General features: G+C 33.5%; 1 protein-coding gene across 2 annotated transcripts; it reads left to right on the plus strand.

Annotated features, from left to right (window-relative positions):
• Positions 1 to 321: 321 nt before the first annotated feature.
• Positions 322 to 24,739, plus strand: LOC129218657 (uncharacterized). Of its 2 annotated transcripts, none has more exons than XM_054852977.1 (3): positions 322 to 405; positions 12,926 to 12,984; positions 24,098 to 24,739. In XM_054852977.1, exons 2-3 carry the CDS (start codon positions 12,948 to 12,950, stop codon positions 24,703 to 24,705), a joined length of 645 nt encoding a protein of 214 aa, XP_054708952.1. In that variant the 5' UTR covers positions 322 to 405; positions 12,926 to 12,947; the 3' UTR covers positions 24,706 to 24,739. The 2 variants fall into 2 exon arrangements, with proteins under 2 accessions (XP_054708952.1, XP_054708953.1); XM_054852978.1 differs by lacking the exon at positions 322 to 405 and adding an exon at positions 599 to 619.
• The last annotated feature ends 665 nt before the right edge of the window (positions 24,740 to 25,404 follow it).

Genomic DNA, 25,404 nt, shown 5'->3' on the forward strand with positions numbered 1-25,404 from the left:
ACAGTGAAAAATATTACTAGCACGTTTTAACTCATATTAGGTTGTTAAAAGTAGCCCTTTCGTAGTTTATTTGCAAGCATACATACGTATTAGAAATAACAGCCTCAGTTAGCGGAAAAGATATTTAAAAAAAATTGTTACCACATTCGGTTTTTTCTCCCCCGTCACTTTATTTTTAAATCCATAAGGCTAATATTGGAATTAGAAATTCGATATGATAAAAACGTCTTTTTTTCCGCAGTTTTTCCAAAAACGTGATAACTTTTATCTATTTGTGATAAAAGCAGGTGTCGGCATTTTACAACATTAAGACTCAATCTTTCTAAGAATTGTTATCAGTAAGAAACATATATAAGTTGCAATTCGGTTGCAAATCTTACTTGAAATAATTTCAACTCCTTGACGGTAAGCATTCTTAAGTTAATGTTTTCTTCTCCACTGAGAAAATGCACTATTACTATTGTTATTATAACTGTGACAAATACTTTATTATATACTTTATTAATACTTTATTTTATTACTATTTATTGGTAATTTGGTAATATCGCCATTCTTCCGTTGGCAGGTAAAGGGCTGCCCAGGCAAAACTGAAAAACTTTTCTTTTTAAATTTCCAAAAAGTAAGCAAAATGTAATTCCAATATTTGCCTATTGTTAGTATTGAATCCAAAACGCGTTTATTCAAATGTCTTGAAAACTCATTTCTGCTGATACTGCCGTTTACCTGCACACGGCAGCATTTGCTTAGGCAATTTTCTTTTCCTTGTGAATTGTATGGGTATTATTAAGAGAAACAAACTGTAGTCTTCGCTTCTCTTTTCCAGTTTTTCGCTAATTAAAGTTGAAAAACATAATTATGAAACATATATATATACAAACTATATAGCTGACATTCCGGGTGTTGCATGGGAAATCTCGGATTTTGCTCCATTCTCTGCATTCTCTAGTGTACCTTTCTTATAACAGTGAATGTATGTCAGATGGTACATGTATAGATGCATGTTAGAAATCAAACTTGTATTTCGTATAGGTCCAAAGCCATTCGACCGATTTACATAAAATATAACATAAAATTTGCTCAGAGCATGTAGGGGTTACATAAAAGCTTTTTATTTATGTATTCTCTCTTGTTCCAAGTCGACTTCCCGCAAAAGAAAAAAAAATGATGTGAAATTTGGCGATTGCAGATAATTACATGTCATTAGATAAACTTGCTTTTTAAATGTCTCACTTATCCAATAATATGTGGTTTTGAACAATTTTTAAAATTCTTGAAACTGGGATTTGACAACTATTTTAGTTCATGTTTGAAATAAATCAATAAATAAATAAAAACTAATTTAGGGAAGAGGAATGCTTCATTAAGAATATTTTGTGTTTTTAAATAAGAGCAGTTGGATTACACATATGGATAAGACATAACATTCTTCTTTAAATAAATTGTTTTTGATATTCAAGTATGTTATAAATATTTCAATCTTTTCAACTTTATTTGTTATTTACGTATGCCCAACATACTCTCTCACAAATTACCATACAAATAATCAGTGAGAATTATGTCTTATGTTTTCCCATAAAACAAAACAAACGAGGTGCAAAAAATGAAATAGCATTTTTTTATGGTCATCATCATGCATTACGTGAAATACTTTGCATTTAAAGTCATAAGAAAACCATTTGTTCAGCTCGAAAAGGCCTTAAATACAAGTAGCTATTATGTACACTCAATAAAGCAAGAAGGTACTTCATGGTTTACGGAATGCTACTTGGTGCGAAAAGTAAATTAATGTTGAATATGATTATCACACTACGAAAGATAAAAATAGAATCTTTTGCATATCCTCTTCGCGAGGCGATATCGAATAGGTTTCGATTTGTTCAGATTTTATCAGACCAATATTTGTATTTATGCATACATTTCCTGTAAACTTGCTACTTTTCCCATTCCCTATCTTTATAGTCAACCACATAAGCTGAAAATTTACTCTCAACTGTTGGGGAAACTAGGGAGGTTTGACCCACAGGGAGACTTGACCCATGATGAGTTTTTTCATGAAAAGGATACTTGAAAATTTTAGTTATGTTATTAGTTGACCAGTCACACAACAGTATTTTGCAGGGAGAAGCCATTTCAGAACTGTCAGTGGTTTTCAAGAAATTCAGTGCTAAATAATACTGCACCTTAAAAGTAAAGTTTGAATATTTTAGAAATTTTTAGGTTTCAGCCTCTAGTTTTGAAGGAAATTAATATTAAAAGTATGCATGCTTTAGTCATTTTTCTAGCTATCTATTGATATACAGTAGTTTTATATAACTTAAATCTAAGTTGCTAAAAATTTAAAGTAAACGAAAGAAAGGAGGAGTTTTCACCCAAGCTAAGTAGGGAGACTTAACCTTGACTAATTTGATATTTTCGTTTAACTTTATGTTTTTTCAATGAATTTTTACTTTTGAATAGAAAAATATTGTCATTTAGGCATAATGTCTTGATTTCATTCATGAAATGATTCTATTGTGATTTTTTTTTTAATGAATAACCTATAATATATAATTTTTGGTCTAAAAAATTGTTTTTATTTTACGAATAACGAAAATACTAATAATCTTTGAGCCCAATGAGTTGTTACTTAGTAATATAACTGGAATATTGCTTAGGCCTGATCTGATAAAGTTTTGAATTCGACTTTTGCTCTCCTGCTGATATGGAGTAAGATTATTAATAATAATTATAAAATATGTGTAAAACTTTACCTAAAGAGTGAACATTTTGTATATTCGCTTCAAGTACCACTTATTAAAACAAATAAATTATTTTAAATTAAAAAAAACCGCCTTCAGAAAACACCAAGGAACTAAAAAGCAAAAAATAACCAATTACACTTACATACTATTTCCTACCCAAAACTAGAAATGAAATTTATTTTAAAATTCCAGTAAAATCAACTGAATTACCCCAACACCCAATTATAAAATAAACACTGGTTTTAATTGCTATACGATGAATTATTTTAAATACCTAACTAATTATATACGATCTCTTAATTTTTAATAACCTATTGAAGTCGGGGCCTCCTATAAACGACTACCTAAAGTAACTGACAACCCACCGAATCCTGAATCAAACACTTATTTAAATAAACACGAAATTAGTCTTTAAAACTGAATCTACTCAGTTACGTTAGGTAGTAGTTTATAGGAGGGCCCGACTTCAAAAGGTTATTAAAAATTAAGAGATCGTATATAATTAGTTAGGTATTTAAAATAATTCATCGTATAGTAATTAAAATCAGTGTTTATTTTATAATTGGGTGTTTAGTTTAGTTGATTTTTGTACTGGAATTGTAAAATAAATTTCATTTCTAGTTTTGGGTAGGAAATAGGGTACATGACGTTGAGGCCTTTCTTTCGCGCATGTCGAGTAAGAAAACGTCGAGCACATGAGTCTGAAAACAACTAAGATGAGCACGATAGAAAAATAAATAGACCACAGCGTCTCGGAGACTTCCGACGACTGTGAAGAAAGACCTTTTCAAATGCGCAACTATGTATAAAAAAATTTTGTCTTCATTATTAGTTCGACTTTATCGTAGTTTGCTTTATGAACGCAAATGCACGAATCACTAAAAAGACAACAGAAATCTCTTTAAGATTAAAACTGTAAAATTGTAAATTTTATAATTGTAACATTGTAAATTATATTTCACAACAATACGTATCACACAACCTTCGATAAAGCTGTCATAGATTTAGGAAAATAGAACTTTGCGAATAGACGAATATAAGTAGCTCTCAGCATGGTCAAGACTTGAAGTGATAGCTCGATCTGATTTAGAACCCTTTGAACTTTTAACTAAACCTTACGATGAACGAGCATTAGTAGATATGCAACAATTGATACATCTCATTTCTGATGAAAAAGTATAGACTGGGTTCACAGTATTTAGTTAGAACCATTTAAATGTTTACGGTTTCCCAAACTACAAATAAACTGTAAATTGCAAGTCGTACACTCTTAATTCAAAAGAACGAAAAAATAACTCTTAAAAAGAGTGAAATCTATTGCGGGTGCATTCATTCTTTCTGAGTGCTAGCTTTATCGAAAAAAGACGCTTTACGAAAAAAACCAAGACTAAAACTTTTCCTTATTGGCGTGAAATTCGGAAACACTCTTTTGAAGAGCGAAAAGTAAAAACATTCTTTAAAAGAAGGACTCAAAAGCATTTTCATTGGTTCGATTCTGTCACGGGATTTTGTTTAGAGAGAATCTTTTATACCTCCACGTTAGGCTTAACTAACGTTGGTCGCGAATACGAAGTGGATGTCGCTATCTGAATGTCTTCATTTAATGAATTAAAACACTATTTGTTGCCGAATGAGGATTCTGAAGGAAATGCACAAAAACTGAATGGTAAGTGCGAAGAATTTTCTTTTTTATTAAAACTTGTAACTGTTAATATTTCTTGAACTGCTATATCGTTACAAATCACCCACGTGCAATGTTACGGCGAACTTTTTGTAACTTTTTCTTCCAAATTAATGAAACTGTTATCAACAATTTTATTTCGGTCATCGAAAAAAAAATATGACATTTGAAACAGTCGTTACCATCTTTGGTGTGTTTGTACTGTATATATATTTTAGGTAGGTGTTACAGACCCGACCATGCGCAAATCTATAGGTCGGATACCGAATCCGCTCCCGATGGTCGGAGCTCCAACCACTGCGTACATTTTAAATTAATCAAACATTGTTTTTGTGTACAATAAACTTTAAAGAGTATCATAAACTTTGTATAATACACTCATTCATATGTGTAACGGGCCATTCATTAATTCAGGGGCCTGAGGGGGAGGGGGGGAATTCTCTACATACCCTTGCTTGGAGAGGGGGGTTGGTGGATCCATTCTTACGTGATATTTTCCAAGCCGATATTTTATATTAGAAATCCGCGGTAGGTGGTTTGGCAAATATTATATTTCATTTGCTTCAGGAAGGTAAAAGTATGTATTATAGGATGAGCTGTTTTTTACTTGTGTTTCAAAGAATGAAACGTGTAAAATATAATAAAAGAATCGCACTGTGTTTTGCATGTGTTATTTTTAATTATTATCGCATCATATACAAAAATTATTTGTCGAAAAACATTCGGTCTAGATTCCTTACAGTAAACATTTCTTTACTCAAAAATGTTTTTGAAAAAATTAAAAAAAAAATGATAGTTAATTTAAGATCAATCCCAGTGATGTAATATTTGTTATTATTGTGAAGAAAAAAAAGAATCTTACGAAAAAGGGGGGGGGGGGAGTCTTACATATCCTTACATAGGGGGAAGGGAAGGTCAAAAATTGCCAAAATTGTCCTTACGTAATTAATGAATGGCCTCGAAGAAACAAAATTGAATTCAAACGTATCTTGTCACAATTTATGAGTGACTTTTTAAATTAATTTGAACTGATGTAACTTTTAAAACATTATTAATGTTAAAAGGCACACCGAGAATATCAATATAGAGTTTCAAAATTTTAATCTTTTTATTTGGAACTGTGTGGGTTTTTTAGTTTTATTTCAATCTTTAAATCCGGAAATGTACGTAATATTGCACGTGGGTGATTTGTAACGATATACGAGTAGTTCAAGAAATATTACCAGTTAAAGTTTTAATAAAAAAGAAAATTCTTCGTACTTACCATACAGTTCTTGTGCATCCTCTTCGGAAACACTAAAAACATTTTTTTTTTTCATTTTTTAAATTGAAAAACTAATTTTTTTTTCAAATGAAATAAGTTTTAAAAGCAGTTTTAAATTCAAATACACAGCATAAGCACATGAAAACATGTTTAAAAAACAATTTCACCAAAGGAGAGTGAAATGATTTTACCTATTTTATTCTAAAAAAAGAGAGAAATAGCGGCTTTCCAAAACGGAAAGCAACCACTCATTTAGGATATTAATTTAGTCTTAAAAAGAGTGAAAAACACTTATCAAAAGGGAGTGAAATTAGCTTATCCAAAAGGAGTGAAAATAACCGCTCCGCAAAAGGAATGAAATTCACTCCTATAAGGAAAGTGCGTTTTCGACACTGGAAAGGAGTGAAAATTTACTCAGTCTGAGTTAAAATCGCTGGAATTTTTTAAGAGAGTAAAATTGTAAATTATAAACTGTAATGTTGTAAATTGTAATTTCTGTTTCATAAGAATACGTATCATGTAACTGGTGATAAAAGTCGCATGGTTCTTTAAAAATGCCCCCATTATAGATGAAGATAAAAAATTCCACCAGAATGAATTTTATGTTTGTTTCAGAGAATACTCGATTGAAAATTTTCATTTTGATTTCTCTTAATAATAATGTTTTTTCGTAATTTCTTTAACTATGGGTAAAGAAAACACATACCTTTGTTTTATGACTTTTTTTTTAACAATGGGTTTTATATTTTATAATGGGTTTATATTTTAAAAATGGGTTTTTTAATCGTTCGTGAGGGAATGAGAAATTACATGAATTTTATTGTTTTTTTACCCATAACTTTTCTCTTAAGAAAGAATAATGTAAATCAAGGATTTGGAACCTTAGAGTAAACCATCCCCTATCCAGTAAACAAAGAAAATCATAAAACCCGGTTCACTAAGTGAGACGATATACCAAGTTAATTAAGTACAAATCGTTTTAAATCTGAGTATGGGGTCATTCCATGTCAAATCAACGAGCCTCACAACTTGACCATCACGAATTCCAACAAATTTCAGGGGATTGATTATATATATAAAATGATACAGAAAAATATTTTTTTCAGATTTTTAAGTTGCTCGGTTTTTTGTGTAGGGCTATGTAAAAAAGGGGGAAAAATACAAAAAACGAGGTTTTGGTTATTACAAAAAGTTAATTTTCTCGGCTTCTATTGGAGCTAAAGAGTTCATTTTGGTTTTATTTTAAAGCTTTTGAAATGGGCTTTTATAGGATATGTCACATTATAAGGTTTGGGGTCATTAATATTTCAAGGTCACAAAAAGTATAATTTGACCTTGAATATTTCAAAAAGTGTATCTCTGAAAAATCTGAAAAAAAATTATTTTTTACCTACTAATGCCCTGTATATATGGAAAAAATTTCATGATGGGATTGCAATGGGATCATGGTAAAATAAAATAGTGAACATATATCTACTTACTAATTAAATGCAATTTGTAGCGTTTCCGAAAATATTTACAGAAGGGCACAAGTTATTTTTACAACTTTTAATTAGCATTGTCCATTTCTTCCTTCGACAAGTTATAAACTCTTCCTGTGGGATTTATCCTGGGATCCACTTTTGATATTACATCATCTACAGGTACATTCAGAATATCCTCTACGTCTGGATAGTAAAAAGAATATGAAGGTCCATGTGGATGCAAGAATTTTATCTTAAGTGTTTGATTTTCTTCATCAGAGTCTAAAACGCAACCTAACCACCAATGTCCATCATACCTGCAGATTAAAAACCCGACCATTTCTGCGAATTGAATATAATCCCGAGCAGCTCTTACATATTCTATTCTTAAATTTTTTGAAAATGAAAATATTTTGACTTCCATGTGATTCATGTTCAGTGGAATAAAAGAATGGAGTATCTGAGTACCTGGTATTCTTCTTGCGGTCATTAACCTGTTTTTCAAAGTCTCCTCTTCTTGTTTATGTTCTTCAGTTGTACAATATTGAAAATGTATTGTCTCAATGTGATCTTTTGCCCATTCATACAGCTGTCGAGGAGTCATAATTTGGTCATTATGTATCATTTGAAGACTAGCTCTCGCTGCTAGTCTTTTCACAGTGCCTCCTACACCATCGCATGCACTTTTGCCGTGTAATGTTGCAAAAAAGTGCCATTGTGCTTTGATACCAAAGTCTGACTCATGGTAGCAGAGATTCAGAAAATTAAATTGATTTTTATACTGAGAAGCAGCACCATCACTATAGTAATAAATTAAGTTTGGTTTTGTATTATAATGAGATTGCATGAAAGAAATTAGATGTTTTTGAAAAAGATGGATTGCTGTTGTGTCATGTACAAGGCAATCAGAAATTATTACTAGAGATGTATTCATTACTGCTTTTGTGGAAGGGTCCTGAAAATAAATGGTGAAGGGGTGAATTGTAGCTTGAGGGGGACATAGGAATATCATCTTGTTCAGGATCTTTGGGTGTATATTTAATACTTTGCTTTTGAATGCTGTTGCTTTTTTTTTTAAACTTTTCTTGGGGATATTTCTTCTCACCTAACAGTTTTTTCTGAAGAGGTGATTCATTTAAAGCTATCAAACTTTTGTTCAAAGCATTAAAAGCTTCATCTTTTTCTGGGGTACATAAAGGATCTATTTGTTCAGATTGATCATCAGAACTAGATTCCAACTCCCTCTTTTTAGGCAACTGCTCTTTCGAAGATAGTTGAATTTCCTTGCGGCAAGAATCACAAATATTGTAGCCTTCTTTGAGAAAAGTAAATGTTTGCGCCAATTTTTGCTTATAGTTCTCAAGCTTTTCTTGTAACAGTTATGGCCTAATTTTTCAAATGGGTTGCAACAATATGTTTTACTTGAAGCTGTAGAAGTTGAGGGTTCCATCTCTAAATTGACTGAAAGCTGTGATAGATTGCAAAAGTTTAAAATTTTTAAGTAGAAAAAAGTAAAGAAAATTAAATCCTGTTGAGCAGTGGATCACTGAAACTTCTGCTTCAAGAGCTGACCATAGACTGAATTCTCTTCTCTCTGTTTACAAGTCCATTCCTTAAGGGGAGGGACTCCTGTCAGATTTATTGACTTCTTAGAATAAACCTACCACATGGCTGAGTGAACCACATGGCCCTATAGGGCCATGTGGTTGACTGGGAAACTCTAGTATACTTCAAAAACCAACAACATATTTATTTGATCACAGTGTTGTTCTTGTTTAGTGCATGATTTTAGAAAGAGCAAAGGAATATTTAAAATGAAAAGGAACTGGAGGTGAAAAATTTAGAATGAAAAAGCCATGTAATTTATTTTTAGTAGATATACATATGATACTAAAAAATATTTTTCATTCAAAAAAAAAATGTTATGCCATTTCAAAAATAAATATGCCAGCAAAAATTTTTTTTTCTTTAAAATTCATATAATAAAACTATTTTTTTTAATATTGATATTAATTTTAATTTATGTTCAGTACATATCGATAGTATATAATAACCCTTAATAATGTGTTAATTTTAATATATCATTAAATAAATATTTGCTGCAGTATGGTTGATTTTTAAAAAAATATGTATATAAAATAAAACTTAAATGCCGATTTTGTACTGAAATGGTAAGTTACATTTTATTTTATAACTTAGCATCCCATGGCAATCCCATGTTTATATGCTCGTATATTGTAAAAAATAGATGTAGGAATAACATTTTTTTTTTAAAGAAAAATTAAAATACACTTTTTGAAATATAGAAGGTCAAAGGTCAAAGTGTTTGACCTTGAAATTAAAAAATCAAGAAATATAAGCATGTCACATATCAAATAAAAGGTCCATTCAAGCACTTTCTAAAAACACCAAAAGCAATGTTCTGCGACAATACGGGAACAAATAATGACTCATTATATGATTAGCAAAATGCAAAATTTTACATTTTTTGCTTATCTTTGGATCGAATTATCTCAGAAACTAAAATAGATAGAGACTTATTATTGTGTATTTATTCCTTTTTATGTAAACCTAACAATTGAGCCAAATATCAAAAAAAATTGAGAAGGTCAGGTTAAAAATGCCATTTTTTTCGTTGATTTGACATGGAACGACCCTATGATATTTGAAGAGTTCCCTCAATTTCATCAAACCCGAACTTGATTACCATTAGACCACCGGGGAAGTATACTGTTTCAAATAAAAAAAAAGTATTTTCCTAATCGGTACAGAAAGGGGCATGTTCAAAAGTTTTTGAGCCCGTCAACAAATGACATTTCCGAGCCCCCCTCCATATTGTTTATTCCTATAGTTCACCCCTAGTTTCAAAAATATTTGGCCACCTTCATTCTCAGGCCCAGGCCAGCAGGTGTTCTTTCTCTGCCTCCCCCCCGTGCACGCCCCTAAGTAAGGCGTCTTCGAGTATTTATAGAAAATTGTACAAAGAAAAAACTAATCCGACGAGTTCAGAACCTCCTCCATTTTTTGAAGCCTGCTAATTAGTATAACCTAAATTTCAAATTAAACTGGCGCCATTGTGAAATAGTAAATCTAGAATACTGCTCAAACTTGAGAAATCAGACACCAGTTACAACATATTACTGAAGAATATAAGTTAAATCATCGGGGGAAGCTGTATTCAATTCCCCTTAGATTGAAATAATATGTTTAAAAACTGAATTATGAAAAAAAAAAAAAAAAAAAGTTTTAGTGAATAAATTATTTTAGTTAAAAATAATGTGTTAAGGTGATTGATTCAGCTATTAAAGTAGCAAATTATATTTAATTTACTGCTTTGCTACGTAGTAAAACATTGAAAACACCTATAAGTAAAAATTAACAGGCGGCGAAAATTAATCATCCATATGCCGCGAGAATTCTCGTTCAAGACGAAGGCCAAACCTTTGCTGTGAAAATATACGGGTCACGGAAATACACCAGTCGTATTCGGCCCGCTAACACATGCTGGATTACGTATCCACAACGTGTGAAATTCAAAGTTTCTTGGATTTCTCCGGGACCCCTTATCAGATCCAGACCAAATTACCATGGGACCATCTGGGAAGTATACCCTTCCAAACAAAAAAAGAATTTTTCAAATTGGTCCAGCAGTTTTGGAATAATCCGAAAATATACACAAAAAGCCGCATGACGAAATCATAACCTAGTTTTTTGAAGTCGGTTAAAAACACCATCAAACCTGCGTTTTTGATTTCAATATCGATGATTCTTCTTACATTCATGAGGGGGGTTATGTCTCCCTAAGTGTTGGGTCAAGTCTCCCTACGGGCACTTGATTCATTTGCAGACTTGATGAATATATTTTTTGGTACCATTTCTACTTGGAATTATGCTATTATTTTTAGTCATAATAATGTGCAGAATGGCAAACTATTTACGCATATTTTTATTTCGTTCTTTTAGTTTTTAATTAAACCTTAGCCCTTAACCGTTGAGATTAGATATCTTACATCCCAGAAGGAGTTGACTTTTGCATTTAAAAGTATTGTAATGTCTTCATATATTTATTTGTATTATCTTGTTTATATTATACTACATTATTTGCATTACACTTACGCTACTGTTTCACTGGTACTTATGTAAATAAATACAAAAATCAATGAAATTTTTCTTCGTTGATATGTAAACTTTTGTGAAGTGTGACAGTACATATACGCGTAAAAACAGCCTGCACCTTTATAGATCCAACACCAGCTTTCACAGTTCTGTATTAACAACATGAGTTAATAGCTTCGTGTGCTCTGTACCACACTCGAACGATTCATTCAACTCTTATCAACTAAAATCATGACTCAACTGACCAACTAGTCGTCTGGGATCCAACTGATATGATCACGAGCCCAAGAGAGGTGCAACAGACGATGTCACGCTTTTAGTGAAGGCACTCGAATCGTTCCTCTATCGTCAGAGTCCGTAAAAGCCAAATTTTACCGTACTGTTCTAATGGACTCCATTTGTTCTACATCCTTCATTGATTTCTATGGTTAGGTTATTTCACTTTGTGTTGTTTGTCTGTTAACGCATCAGTGACCCATTAACACTGATTTCAGTAATTAAATTAATGTGGTGGGGGGCGCCACTACGTTATTCCTGAACACTAAGTTTTTTTCATTTCTTTCGACACTAAGAATCTCAGAAGGTTGTACTCTCTAACGATTTCCGAAATTGACGAACGCAACTAGCTCGTACTACCACGTTCAAGATCTGTTCTCGTCTTGCATCTATAATCATGCCAAAAACCTTCTTTAAAACTAGTCACTGCAACAGAAATAAAAGTCCTACCAACCCATGTGTTGTACATGACACCATTACCATTTGTACTGTGCATTTGAATCCCGCTAGGTCATAACTTCAGTCCCCTCAGTGAGTTCTTAAAATACTTCCAGCGATTTTCTTTTATTTCATACAACGTTACAAATAATTTACCCAAATTACACTGAACAGTTGAAGACCAATGTTGCAAATTTGCGAACGATTCCTTACGATTCGTTGCCAACCAGAGATTAATTGAGATGCGACTCATTCGGTCGTCGAAATCCTGTTAAGTTTTCATGATATTCAAACTGGATTTTTTTTTTAGTTTCGAGATTTATTTATGAGCTATAAATTGCTATATTTCGCAAGTGGACTGTGAGAAATTAATTGCTTCAAATGTTTATTTTCATGCATCATTTTAGCAAACATCATTTCAGCAAATTTTTATTATTTTTATTTTAAATATTAGTATAATAATTATCTTGGTATGCTGTGAAGTTTTTTGAAACTTTGTTGAGGTTTGACGGAAAACTCAATGTGTTATAAGGTTAAAAACATGTGAACAAAAATGCTATTTTGAAAGAAATACTTATGTCTTCGTGAATAAAACGGATACTTTACGAACATGTATAAAATTATTGAACACAGTTAGAGTAAACTAATTAGTGAACTTACAAATTATTATTAGATATTTATGATAAAGGAATATCAAAAAACTTTTTTGGTTTCTTCAATTTGTTGATGGTCTCCTAATTGGATGTGAATTTAATATTTATTTAGAAATGTCAGGTTGAAGCATAGCTTTTATGTAACAAAAAATACAGAACAATCGATCTCTTATTTCTCGAGATGTAATTATTGGCAAGTGATTTGGCAAGTTCGTTGGCCTCCACTTTATGTAATGTATCATGTAAATTTCTACAATTTAACTTCAGTTATAAATTTATTTCTCTTATTACAGAGTATCCAATCCAAGTTGAAAAATGTTTCAACACATCTTCCTCATTGCCTGTTTAGCTGGTATGTATTTCTAGTCGAATGACGCTGATATAATTTTCACGTGATATTCCAAATTTGTATGTATTTTTATGTCTGACTTACACCCACCCAAGGGGATCGTAAATTGCTCGGAGATTGGGGAGAAATAGAGGACTCATCACAATGAACACTATACCGTGAGTAGGCCTAGTAACTAAAACCATGCCTGAAAACCAAAGCTTTTTTTTTTTACCAGGAGCCTAACTTCCAACAACAAATTTTAATGATGTTTGTTGGGAAATCAAAAGTGCGTTTCTTCTCTTCTTCTCATACCTCTGAATCTTGTTTCTAGTTGGTACTGACACTGATCAACCCACGTCATTACATACCATGCCACGTTGATTGTTAACGAAAAAAAACAGGTTTAGGCTTAGGGTTTCAGGTTTGATTGCCTGGTTGAGGTTTGAAATAACAAATTAAGCAAAATTGTTCCTTTTGTTTCAACAAACAATATCCAAGAATTCGAAAAAATCACTGTACCGCGAAATTAGTTTTAGAGAAACATTTAAATATCGCAGTATCAACATTGAAAGGCATTTGGCCGATTCTCTGTAAACTCGCAATGGCATATACAGAAGCTGTTCGGGCAAATTTTTTTAGCATTTTCGTAAAATTATAATGCTATTGCTTGGAAAAAAAACGCTACATTTGGTTCAAAAGAGGGCCAATTCAATTTCTATGGATTTTTAAAGATATTAGTGGTTTTCTGAGACACATCATGCCATGGATGTTAGATGCGACAAGGGACTGTTACATGAGGCAGAGAGCAGTTCAAAATAGAAGTAGATCATATTATTAGTATCAGTTATATACTTTTTATGGCATATTTAAGCATCAACATCCAACATTTATATTTCTAAAGTTTCTTTAGGGAAAAAAAACATAACTTCTCTTGCAAAAAAAAAAACTTTCATATCAAAAACATAGAACTACAAACATTTTTTACTTAACCTAAGATCAACTTAGAGGATAATTATTTTAATGTTAGGAATATAAATTATTAAAAACTGTATTCATTCTTTTCTGAAATACAATACAATTTAATAAAGTAATTACAAAATAATCGTTCCTCTCAACACTCATACATTTAATTTGAAAAAACTTTATCAGATCTTCCTGCAAATAATGTGTTATGAGTTGTTTCGAATTCATTTAAAAAGATTTTTAAAGATATTTTGTATCTATTCGACGTTTTTCAGTCTTGAAATTTTGGATTTCCTGCCTTTCAGAAATTCAGATTTATGTATTTTATCACTATACTGTTGTATATCCGGGATTTTTATCAATGCAATTTGAAAATTCTCTTGATATACAGTCTTCGTTGCACCGATTGCAACACAAGTCTTCAAGCAACTTCTGGTAATTGTAGTCGGTATTATTTTGGCTTCATACAGAGGGCATAGCTTCGGGTCTAAGTGTCTGTGGATTAAACATAAGCATTAGGGTGTGTCGAAAAACTTTTTTTTTCCTAATCAATTTCTAATAGCGTGGAAAACTTGTGCATTGGCATCCTAATAACGAGTAAAATAATTTAAAAAAATATTTTAAAAAATTGCAATCGCGCAAGAGTCATCAAGTTGAGAAAAAATAGAAAAAATCGGCAATTTTTAGAGACGTATTTTTTTTTTTTTTTTCAAAAAATAATTTACTTCATTTCAAATAGTATAAAAAATACATTTTGTAGTTAGAAAACATTTGTATAGAAAACATTTGGGGGCACGGTGTCGATCATTTGAATTCGTGCAGACAGCCTTAAAATACCATTTTTGAAGTAAAAGTCATATTATTTCGAAAATTCTTAAGCTGACATAAAGCTATAAAAATATACTATTAAGCATCCGTTTTAATGTTTTAAATACATTTCTCTTGCGATAAAATGACTGAGGACTCACCACGTGCAATGCAGGCCCGTCATTTCAAATTTTTTCAGGGGAGTGGGGGGTCAAAGGGTGCAAATTCAATGGACGTTTCAACGGAAAACAGCAAAAATCACGCGCACCCAAATGTCAATAAATACATTTATTTCACAGAGCCGTGATGGTGGGGGCAATGAACCACCCCCTAACCCCCTAAATGACGGACCTAATCACGTGGCGGTGGCAGCAAGTCGAGTGCCACTCACCACCCTACCAAATAAACCGATTTGGAATTCTGAATTCGTATCAAATGTTTTTATTTCTTACTGTTACTTACTATGAAAACCTTCTCGATTTTCACGCTTGCGACAATTTTTTTCGGCCTCTGTCACAAGTTTTGCTCACCTCTCTACAGATGGAGTGTGGTATCAAAATATTTAAGTTATGGCAGGGCTTTGGCTTTCAATAAATATTAATCCAGCGTTTTAATGCTTTATTTGTTTCTCCTTTATGTTAAAATGATTCAGAACTGACCACGTGGATTAGTTCTCCCTCCCCCTTCCCTCACACACACAAACACCCTACCCAACCAACCAACCAACGAACCAACCAATTTGTGTGTGATTTTTCTGTTTAAGTTAAGAAAAATTTGACTTAGTATCAAGTTTTCATGAAAGATCTCATCTGAATGTTGTCTACAAAACCATCTGGATTTTAATGCCCGCAAACTTTTCAACCAGTCTCTATCACAAGTTTTATACATCTCTCTACAAACTGAGTATGAAACGGAAATTTCACATTGTCGTTCAAACTTCCATACTCCGAGCACAGAAATTTCAACAAATGATGCAGAATTAGCTGTTAAAAATCCTACACTCCTCAGTTAGTGCCAACGGTTAACTGTGCTAGCTCGATGTTACGACTTTAATGTTTCCTAAATTAGTCCAACAAGCGGTAATGCAGATACTGCAAAAATTATAGGCAAGACCTACGCTCCTGTTTGGTTTGATATTAAGATGCATTACACCGTGAAAGACAGTCCGAAGCATATACTAAAGGTCATTCAAACAACAAAATATTTACCGAATAACATTAAAAGAAATCCTTGATCCCGTCATTCATAGAAACTCGTTCTTTTGTTATTCAGAGAACAGCAATGATATTGGACTACACACAGCACATTTGACAATTAGGCTACAGGAGAATACTGAGAGCCTGAAATGAGCGGCCAGGATTCTTCAAGCTTTCATTAGTTAATTTTCAAGCCACAGATTATCCTGAACTTATTGATCGGCTCAAGTGTAAGCTGATGCCACTTCCATTGTTGTCAAATATGGCAACAGAAGACTTTGAACTACATTGAAAGTCAAAGCCTTGCCATAGCTTGAATATTTTATACCACTCAAACGGTATAGATGTACAAAACTTGTGACAGAGGCTGCAAGAAACTATTGCAAGAATGAAAACCCAGAAGGTTTTCATAGTAAATAGCAATCAGATCAAGAACATTTGATACGAAGTCAGAATTTAAAGAACTTCAGCATAATGAATCACATCCAAATTGGTTGGTTGATTGGGTAGGGTGGTGAGCTGGACTCGGGACTTGCTGCCACGGCTACCTGATTAGGCCAGTCATTTAGGGGTTCAGAGGGTGGTTTGTTGTCCCTCCCTCCGTCCCCAACCACGGCTTTGAGAAATAAATAAATTTGCATTTGGGTGGGCGTGAGTTTTGCTGTTTTTCGTTAAACTTCCATTGAATTTGCACCCAATGACCCCCCCTCCCCCTCTGGAAAAATTTGAAATGGCGGCCGTGCACCGTGGCCCGCTCAGTTGAGTCCTGAGTGATTTCAGCATAAGAGAAATGTATGTAAAACATTAAAACGGATGTTTAATAGTATATTTTAGAGTTTTATGTCAGCTTAAGAATTTTTGAGATAATGTGACTTTTACTTTAAAAAAATGATATTTTAAGACTTTCTGCGCGAATTCAAATCATCTACAATGTTCCCCCAAGTTTTTTATGTACATTTAGGTAACTACAAAGTGTATTTTTTATACTATTAGAAATGAAGTAAATTATTTTTTGAAAAAAATATACGTCTTTAAAAATTGCCGATTTTTTCTATTTTTTCTCAAATTGAGGGCTTTTGCGCGATTTCAAAAATTGTTTATTCATTTTTAGTTATTTTTTCCGTTATTAGGATGCCAATGCGCAAGTTCTCCGCACTATTAGAAATTGATTAGAAAGAAAAAGTGTTTTCGAAATAAGCATGCATCACGGTTTTTAGCCTTTGCTTTGACTATCCAGAATGGACGCAGTCGTCAGAGGGTCACCAGTTTTTTGTACAAATTAACTGTATGTAATAGGTATGTTCATCTTCTTCTTTCTTTTTTTTTTTTAATTTTCCTCAGTTTTCCTAGTAACAAATTCCTTTTTACCGACTGCCATGCAGCTATTGTTATCGTATTAAAAAAAAATTCTGAATAGCTTGTTTATAACATTAAGGTGTTTTAATCCTTCGAGTCCCATTGAGATTAGATTTTTTGCCACTTCTGCGGTATGTCGGATTTTCTTTAGGTATCCAGTGCCAATACTTTTGAACAAGATTACCATATACTACTCTTTTAAACATTTTTTTATCCTTAGAACGTTTTAAAGTTGAATAATTTTCTTTCAGCTAATTACTAAGGTCGTCACCGAATAGTGCATTTTGAACTACTTCTTTTCTCTTATCTGGCTCACCTTACATTTTTGTTTTAGGTGTGTCCTCAACAGTCTTTTTGTTTTTAGCTTCAAGTCTTGCCAATCTTTCCAGAATTTCGCAAGTTTTCTCTGAAAGCCTGAGGCTATTTCATTTCTTTCTTAGTTATATTTGTCTTCACCTTTTGGATTGTATTTTCTTTGCTGTGAACTAATATTGTTGTTGGATATAGTTGGTACAGCTTGATATTCTTGGACTTGGAGCTGTAGGAAGCTGAATTGATACTGGAGTAAGGTGTCTTGAAAAGGAGGAGTCTTATACTTGACGATCTGATAATGGCGCATTTTCATGCATAAACATATTAGTACCGCTGTTCAATCTCTTTCGTTTAGCTGGGTACACATAACAATGCTCTTTCTATTTCTTTAAGGCAGCCCCAGTGTTTCCGTGGTGACATATCGTTGACTAATTTCCTCAAACCCTGTTATTTCTCTTTATGGGGTATTTTAACATCTCCTTTTCTTTCATCTCTTCTTTCCTTTAATGATCATTTTTTCTACGATGATACCTTAGTCGCTCAGCCTTTCTCTTTTTTCCCAATAATTCCTCTCGTGAACACTTTTTTTAAGGAGGCATCTCAAGTGTATGCAATCAACCTGTAACACAATTTATGTCAAGTGAAATAAATAACGCGAAACATTATTTTTAAGCTCTCATGATTCCTAAATTACAAAAACTTCGACGAGTAAAGAAATTTACGCAAATAAAACCATTAAATAATGATCAATATATAAAATCTACAGTCCCCAGGCATGTAGAACAGTCCCCTGCCGTATCGCCAAGCAGGGAACTGTAAGCAGGGGACTGCATTTTCACTTAATTGTAAAATATTTCCAAAACAATTGGAATATAATTCGTTATGAAGGTACCAGTAAATTTGGGCACACTTCACAGAAATGATAAGTAATATGTGGAATATTTAAACTAATTAATATTAATGAAGTCACTTACCAGGGGACTGTATTTCACAACGACTACGACACATACTCCCATCACAAATGTCGCTCAGTCACTAAACAAAATGTAGTTCCGACGCAGTTCTCGACAATTTTGCCAACTTCACACTGATTATGTTTCATTTCACGGTAAACAACGTTTGTAAACATAACAGCTTTTTTTCTGTTGTAGAATTTAATTTTAGGCAGAGAACTGTTTGAAAAAACTACGGACAACATTTACATGACATATAATAAGTTTGAAAAATGCTGACCTAGTTCTATGAAAAAATTATAATTGCATTATTTTATTTTTAGATATCAATTGCCAAATGTATGTATACTTAATAGGTTTTTTTTAATATTACCTTTAAATCGGAATTTTGGGAATGGGGCAGCCAGGGGACTGTATTTTTAGGGCTTCAAAAATTTCTAGAAAAAAAAATATTATCATTCTGAATATAACTGCGCTAAAAAGTTTTAGTGCTTTAGTTGAATTAAGAGTGATAGTTGTTTTATTGAATTTTATTATTTTTTTAAAACTCGGTTCGGTCAGCCGTTTACGAGTTTACAGAGAATCGCCCATTTGAAAAAATGGAGACGATAAGTCTAGCTCTGTTCGAGAATCTGGTATTCAGTCTAACACAAAAGCTCGACAAACTTTGTTGTTATAGTTTAAAAACGGTCGTGACTCAGACATTCCTGGTAACGATGCGTAAACTTCTAAAATTGTTTTGAAATGAGAAACTTTTCTGTTTCATCGAAATACATTGAAAAAAACAAAAAGGGCATGACTTAGCAACAGAGATATTTTCTTGTGACTACGAAGTGGCGACGAAGGGACTGGCTGAACAATGAAAAGAATATTTGGCTACTTTGAATTAAAAGATACAAAAGGGCTGTCCATAAATGATGTTCCACTTTTTTTCTACAAATTTCATCCAGGTGTCACAAAGTGTCACTCTTTCTCACGTGTCACGCTGTTTCTCATAAGCATATTGTTATAAAACAATGCGGGAAGTCACAGTTCCTGTTACCCCCCTCCATCCCCTCTTGTCACAATATAATGAGACCCCTCCTCTCTCAAAGTGTGACATCATTCATAGACAGTCGCAAAGCCAGAAACATCTTCTATTATGACGAAACTAGACTTTTTTTACAAACTGATTCCCGACAGAACCTGAACATTCAAGGGGCAAGTACCAAGTAAGGAAAATTTTTACTTATAGTGTCGCTTGCTTAGCCGGAATTTACCTCTTGAGAACGGAATTTGGTCATAACAGCTTTTACACGTATGTAAACTATTATACTAAGAGTGGCAATACAGCTTTCACTTAGCATATATAAAATGTGAAACTCGGTTACTGCCAGAAAAACGCAAATACAACATTTAGTTGCATAAAATTTAAAATTAATAATATAATTTGCATAAGTCAATAGAAAATCAATAAATTAAACTTAAGTGTTTGAATTAACATCATTGCTCAGCTGAAAACAATGTTAAAAATCTCTAAACTCGCCTCCGACTCAGCTAAAAATATAAAAAAAGCTCAAAAGCTTCACTGGTTTCTTTGGCCATCTGCCTGAAACATGTTACTTCTCATGAACTATGCTAGAAGAGGCCTCCATTGCACTGTTGTAGAAGCTTCGCTTCCTATGTCTTCAGATGGTTGCCTGACCCCTGAAGAAGTACCGGTCAAATCTACAGCTACCTCCCTTATGGTCTAAGAAACCCACTAGGCTTGACCTACCCTCATCGAGTTTCCTAAAATTATTACCATAGATGAAGAGTACAAGTTGTAAATAAAACGTGAAAGATAGAATTTGTACCTCTTTCACGTGGCCTAACTAGGGTTGCCAGGGATTGAAAGGTGCCTAAAAATGAGTAATTTACCCTCATCGAGTTTCCAAAAATCGTTATCATAAATGAAGAGTTAAAGATGGAAATGAAACGATAAACTAAGGTTTCCTACCTTTTCAGGTCCCTAATCAAGGTTGTCAGAGGATAAAAGGTTTTCAATGAGGGAGATAATTTACCCCTCATCGAGTTTCTGGAAATCGTTGTCATAAATGAAGAGTAAAAGCTGTAAATAAAACGCTAAAGTAAGGTTCTCTACGTTTTTCGAAGTTTCAATATTGAAACTTCGAACAACAGCAACCCTATGATTGGACCAGTTTTGCTTAGGCGACCCTACATCATCGGTTTTGATATATTTTTACCTACATTTTATTATATAACTTATGTGGAAACTCGATGAGAGTAAATTACTCATTTTTGGGCATCTTTTAGCCCCTGGCAACCCTGATTAGGTCACGTGAAAGAAGTAGAAATTCTTGCTTTCACGTTTTATTTACAACTTTTACTCTTCATCTATGGTAACAATTTTAGGAAACTTGATGAGGGTAGGTCAAGCCTAGCAGGATCTCGCCCTATTACGTTGAGGACGTCACCGACAGAATCGAAAGACTTATGCGCGAACACAACATCAAGACAGTTTTCAAGCCTGCCCATTGAGTCAGCGACTTACACCATATGTCCAAAAGTATTGGGACACTTTCAAAAACTCACATTTTTACGGATTTCTCAAAAAATAAAAGACCAATTGCTCTGTATTTTTTTCACATAAAACGTATACTCCCGCTACCGTTTTCCAACAAAAATTAAGTTGCATTTTTTTTTTTTTTTTAAGTTTTCAGCTGCTATCACGCAGAGTTTTCCCTCAAACGTTACTAAACTTTCAGAACATTTGACAGTATATTAGGAACATAATAATAAAATTTGAAGCTAAAATATAGAAAATTTTTAATGAAATATGAGCGTTTAAAGCAGTTAATTTTTCACTGCGCATGTGCGAAAGATAGCAATTTTTAACTTTCATGTTTGGAAGCCGAGATATTTCCTACTACTCATAAACAAATTCCACTTTATAGGATATATCTGAGCTTTGGATTACGAAAGTTATATATTGCCGTATTTCGAGCATGCGCAGTGAAAAATTAATTGCTTCAAACGTTCATATTTCATTAAATTTTCAATATTTTAACTTCAAATTTTATTATTTGGTTTCTCCAATATGCTGTCAAATATTCTGAAAGTTTCGTAACGTTTGACGGAAAACTGTGTGATATGGGCCGAAAACCTTTAAAAAAATAAGCATTTTCGAAAAACATGCTTATATCTCCGTGGGTATAAAAGATACTTTTACGAAAATATAAAAATAAATTCTTGATAGTTTCTTAACTTATTTCTGAAATTTATAGCTTATTCCCAGCTATTTACAATGAAAAATGATCAAAAACTGGTTTTTGGTTCCTCAACTTGTTGCTGGTCCCCTAAATGTATAGTAGATTTAATTTTTATTGGACAATGACAGCTGGAGTAAACTTTGTATGTGAAAAAAAAATTGCAGAGCAATTGATTTTTTATTTCTCGAGAAATCCGTAAAAATGTGAATTTTTGAAAGTGTCCCAATACTTTTGGTCATATAGTGTACTACGATCAGTGAAAGATGCCAGAGACCCTTTGTCCGCTGCAGGAGTTTACAAGATCCCCTGTTCCTGCGGATCGGTCTACATTGGAACAATAAAAATAGAAGCGTTAATACAAGAATAAAAGAACACCAAAGAAATTGTCGTCTGGGCCACAGTGAGAAATCAGCAGTCGCTGAACACACGTTTAGTGATGGGATTCATGAGAGTAAATTCAAAGAAACCAAAATACTTTCAAGGACTTCCCACTATTACGCCAGATTAAACAGAGAAGCGATCGAAATTTTCAAACATTCCAACACTTTCGACAAAAATTAAGAAGGAATTAAGGTCAACAAACTCTGTGGCATGCTACACTTTTAGACGGATTATCCCGTGAGATACTTTTAGCCAACCAGAAACAGTGACGGACGTCCAGCAGCCTATCTCCAACCAGAATGAAGAAAGCTCAAGTTTTAGCCAGCCAGAAACAAGGCCAAACGTTCACCAGCCAATCCTCGCCCAAAACGAAGGGAGAGCTAGCTTTTCCCACAGAAATATTGACAACACTTCGAAATCTGCATCAGTTGCCAGGGAGTTGCTTCCTGGAAGCTTCGACCACGAACACGGAAGATGACTGCCACAGATGCGGTCGAAACGTTTGGGGTATCAACACTCAGACCACGGTACAACAGCCCGAAATCTCACAACATCATCGACACAGGCCGTGAAAGCCTTCATTCTCATAGTAGATCCTACTCTTCATGTCAACAACGCTATAACACTAATAGTAAGCTATAATAATACTGAGCCTAATACTGCATTCTGAAAGAACGCCAGGTTAGGCGTCCCCTTAGTTTTTATAACTCAAGCCTTCCCCCCCCCCCCCCCCATTTATTTCAATATCTTTTACAATATCAATAACTCTTAAATTCGCATCTTTTAGCGTCCTTTCTCTTTTTTTCCAGTGATACACCACTGTTTCTGTTTCAAGGTAAAAAGCTGCCCAGTGCTATTTCCCTCATAGCACGATCACGCAGGTGTGATTGCATATTTCAGTTGAATTTCTTCATAGCTCAGTAATTTACAAAACTCTCCCAATGGCAATGAAATTAGCAAATATTAAATGGAAAAAATTAAAAATATTTAAGCTATATTCTTAATTACAAATTTGAGCTTTAACGTTGATATTTTTTATTAAACACATTGTAAAGCAGAATAGAAAAAAAGTTTACCTACTAAATGAAATACGAAACAATAGTACAATAAAGTACACATCGCACCATGGCAAAGAAGTGGCCCAGTTCAAAATTTGGAAAAAACGTACTAACTGTTGATTTAAAATCTTAATTTAATGCTCTTTCTTGCCACAAAAAATTGAACAAAGTTAGCTTACATAACTGGTGCAAGGTGGAGTAAAAGCGATATCATCAATAGTGACACGTCCTTAAAATTTCATAACTTATATGTAAAGTTTTCAAGCTTTATGCATGTATTATTAATCTAGACTCCAAAAATTACCCGGTAAACATGTTACATTATAGATTGTTAGCGCGCATTGTAATAGTTGAGACCAAATCGCTTAAAACTACTATTGCGTAAAAAAAACTTGATTATTTTTTTCCATTGCAGTTTTTTTTCCCTCTCGCTTTCCTTGCCTGGGTGCGACATGTTATCATAAACTAATGAATTTTTAGCAACATTAACGAAATACACTAGGGTTCCAAATCTTTTTTCTCCAGATACTTATATTAATTAGTTTACCCTGGATCAGACACAGAATTCTGTTCAGAATTAAGTTCCTTCTTTCATTATAAAAATGCAAGAAAAAAAATTTGAAACTGCAAAATTATTTCTTTTATAGTAGATGATCTTTTAGTTTACTTACTCTCAAAAAGCAGTAAATTTTACGCCATTAAATAAGGAACTACAGTTAAACTTTCAAAGGCTTTGATTAGCTGTATTCTAAAATTGAAATGCTCCAGCTGAGCTCGACACATAACTGTTTTCTGTCACAAAATCCGTTTCGTTACGTAATAATAAACAAATGAGTACAAATCAGTTTCTTTTACAGTTTCTGCTCTAGCCTCCCGCTCTGCAAACCAGTACATCGAAAATGTGATACAAACTTCCCTCCCAAATGAAGTTCGAGCTCTTGGCTTAGATCCGGCTCCTTTGGTAAACTTCAATGTGCAGTTCGGACCACAAACTGTATATGGATCTCAAGGTCAGGCGAATTTCACCCAAGGAAATGTTACTGGCTTAACAAGAGTTCAACGAGCTTCTGAATGTAGTGGACCCACCAACTTCCGGGGAGAAATCACTATCAACTGTACTCTTAGCTTATTTCCAGTTACCACTGGCCACAAAGTGTGGATCCGTAACGGCACCAACACATTTGTTTCTAGAAGCGTCGGCAACGTAGACAAGACTTTAGTGCATGTGGTAATTGCTGGATATCCTCAGAACTACGTTGGTTCTGTAAAATCATTTACGATTACTCGTCTTGGGCAAGTCAGACCATCTTTCGTAAATTTCCCAGCACCCCTCAACAAATATTTAAAAGTTCTTAAAGATGTTTATCAGTCTCAAGTTACATCACAACTATACAATATTGTTCAACAGCGGTTTGTATATGCTTTAGGCAGAGCTATTGCTAACAAGCCGATGCCTAGACAATAATTTGTTACCCCAATAAAGTTCTTTTGTTAAATCATGTACTTTTTGTGCTTATTTAGTTTAGGTTTATTGGTAACATACATTTCGAGTTTGTGTTCATGGTCACACAGGACTCGTTTATGAACTCACGTCCAATATGAGAGATAGCACATTACGGACACATAGTGTAGGACAGAATTAACAGCACAAAAAGAGGAGTTACAACCAAGGCAACGAACGGGAATCGAACCCACTACCTCGGGATATTACAAGGACGCGCGCACAAATTGCGCTACCGAGACCCATTTTGTTCTCTTCAATCTACAGCATTACATGGGAAATACAGTAGTACCTCCTCTAAGGGACACCGCCAAATAAGGGACACCTCTATTTAAGGGACATTTTTTCTGGTCCCAGTCCCTTTGAATTGGGAGCTCCATGTATTTGCCTCTGAATAAGGGACACTCTATTTAAGGGACAGTTACAGAGAAAACTTAAAAAATTTAATGCATAAATGCATACAAAGTTTTGAATTTACTGGAATTTGAGAGTTTATAACTCAAATGGAGAAAGGTTGACATGAACGTATACGAACGTATTCTAAAAGTCCTGCTAAAAAAATTTACATGCCTGTTCCTTTTCCCTCTCAGCACTTCATTCAAGTAGGCTAACAGCCGATGGATAGTCAACGGTCCATGAATAGCTTTGTGTAAAAAACTTGAA

Source organism: Uloborus diversus, chromosome 3 (genome assembly GCF_026930045.1).
Source record: "Uloborus diversus isolate 005 chromosome 3, Udiv.v.3.1, whole genome shotgun sequence".
NCBI classification, from domain to species: domain Eukaryota; kingdom Metazoa; phylum Arthropoda; class Arachnida; order Araneae; family Uloboridae; genus Uloborus; species Uloborus diversus.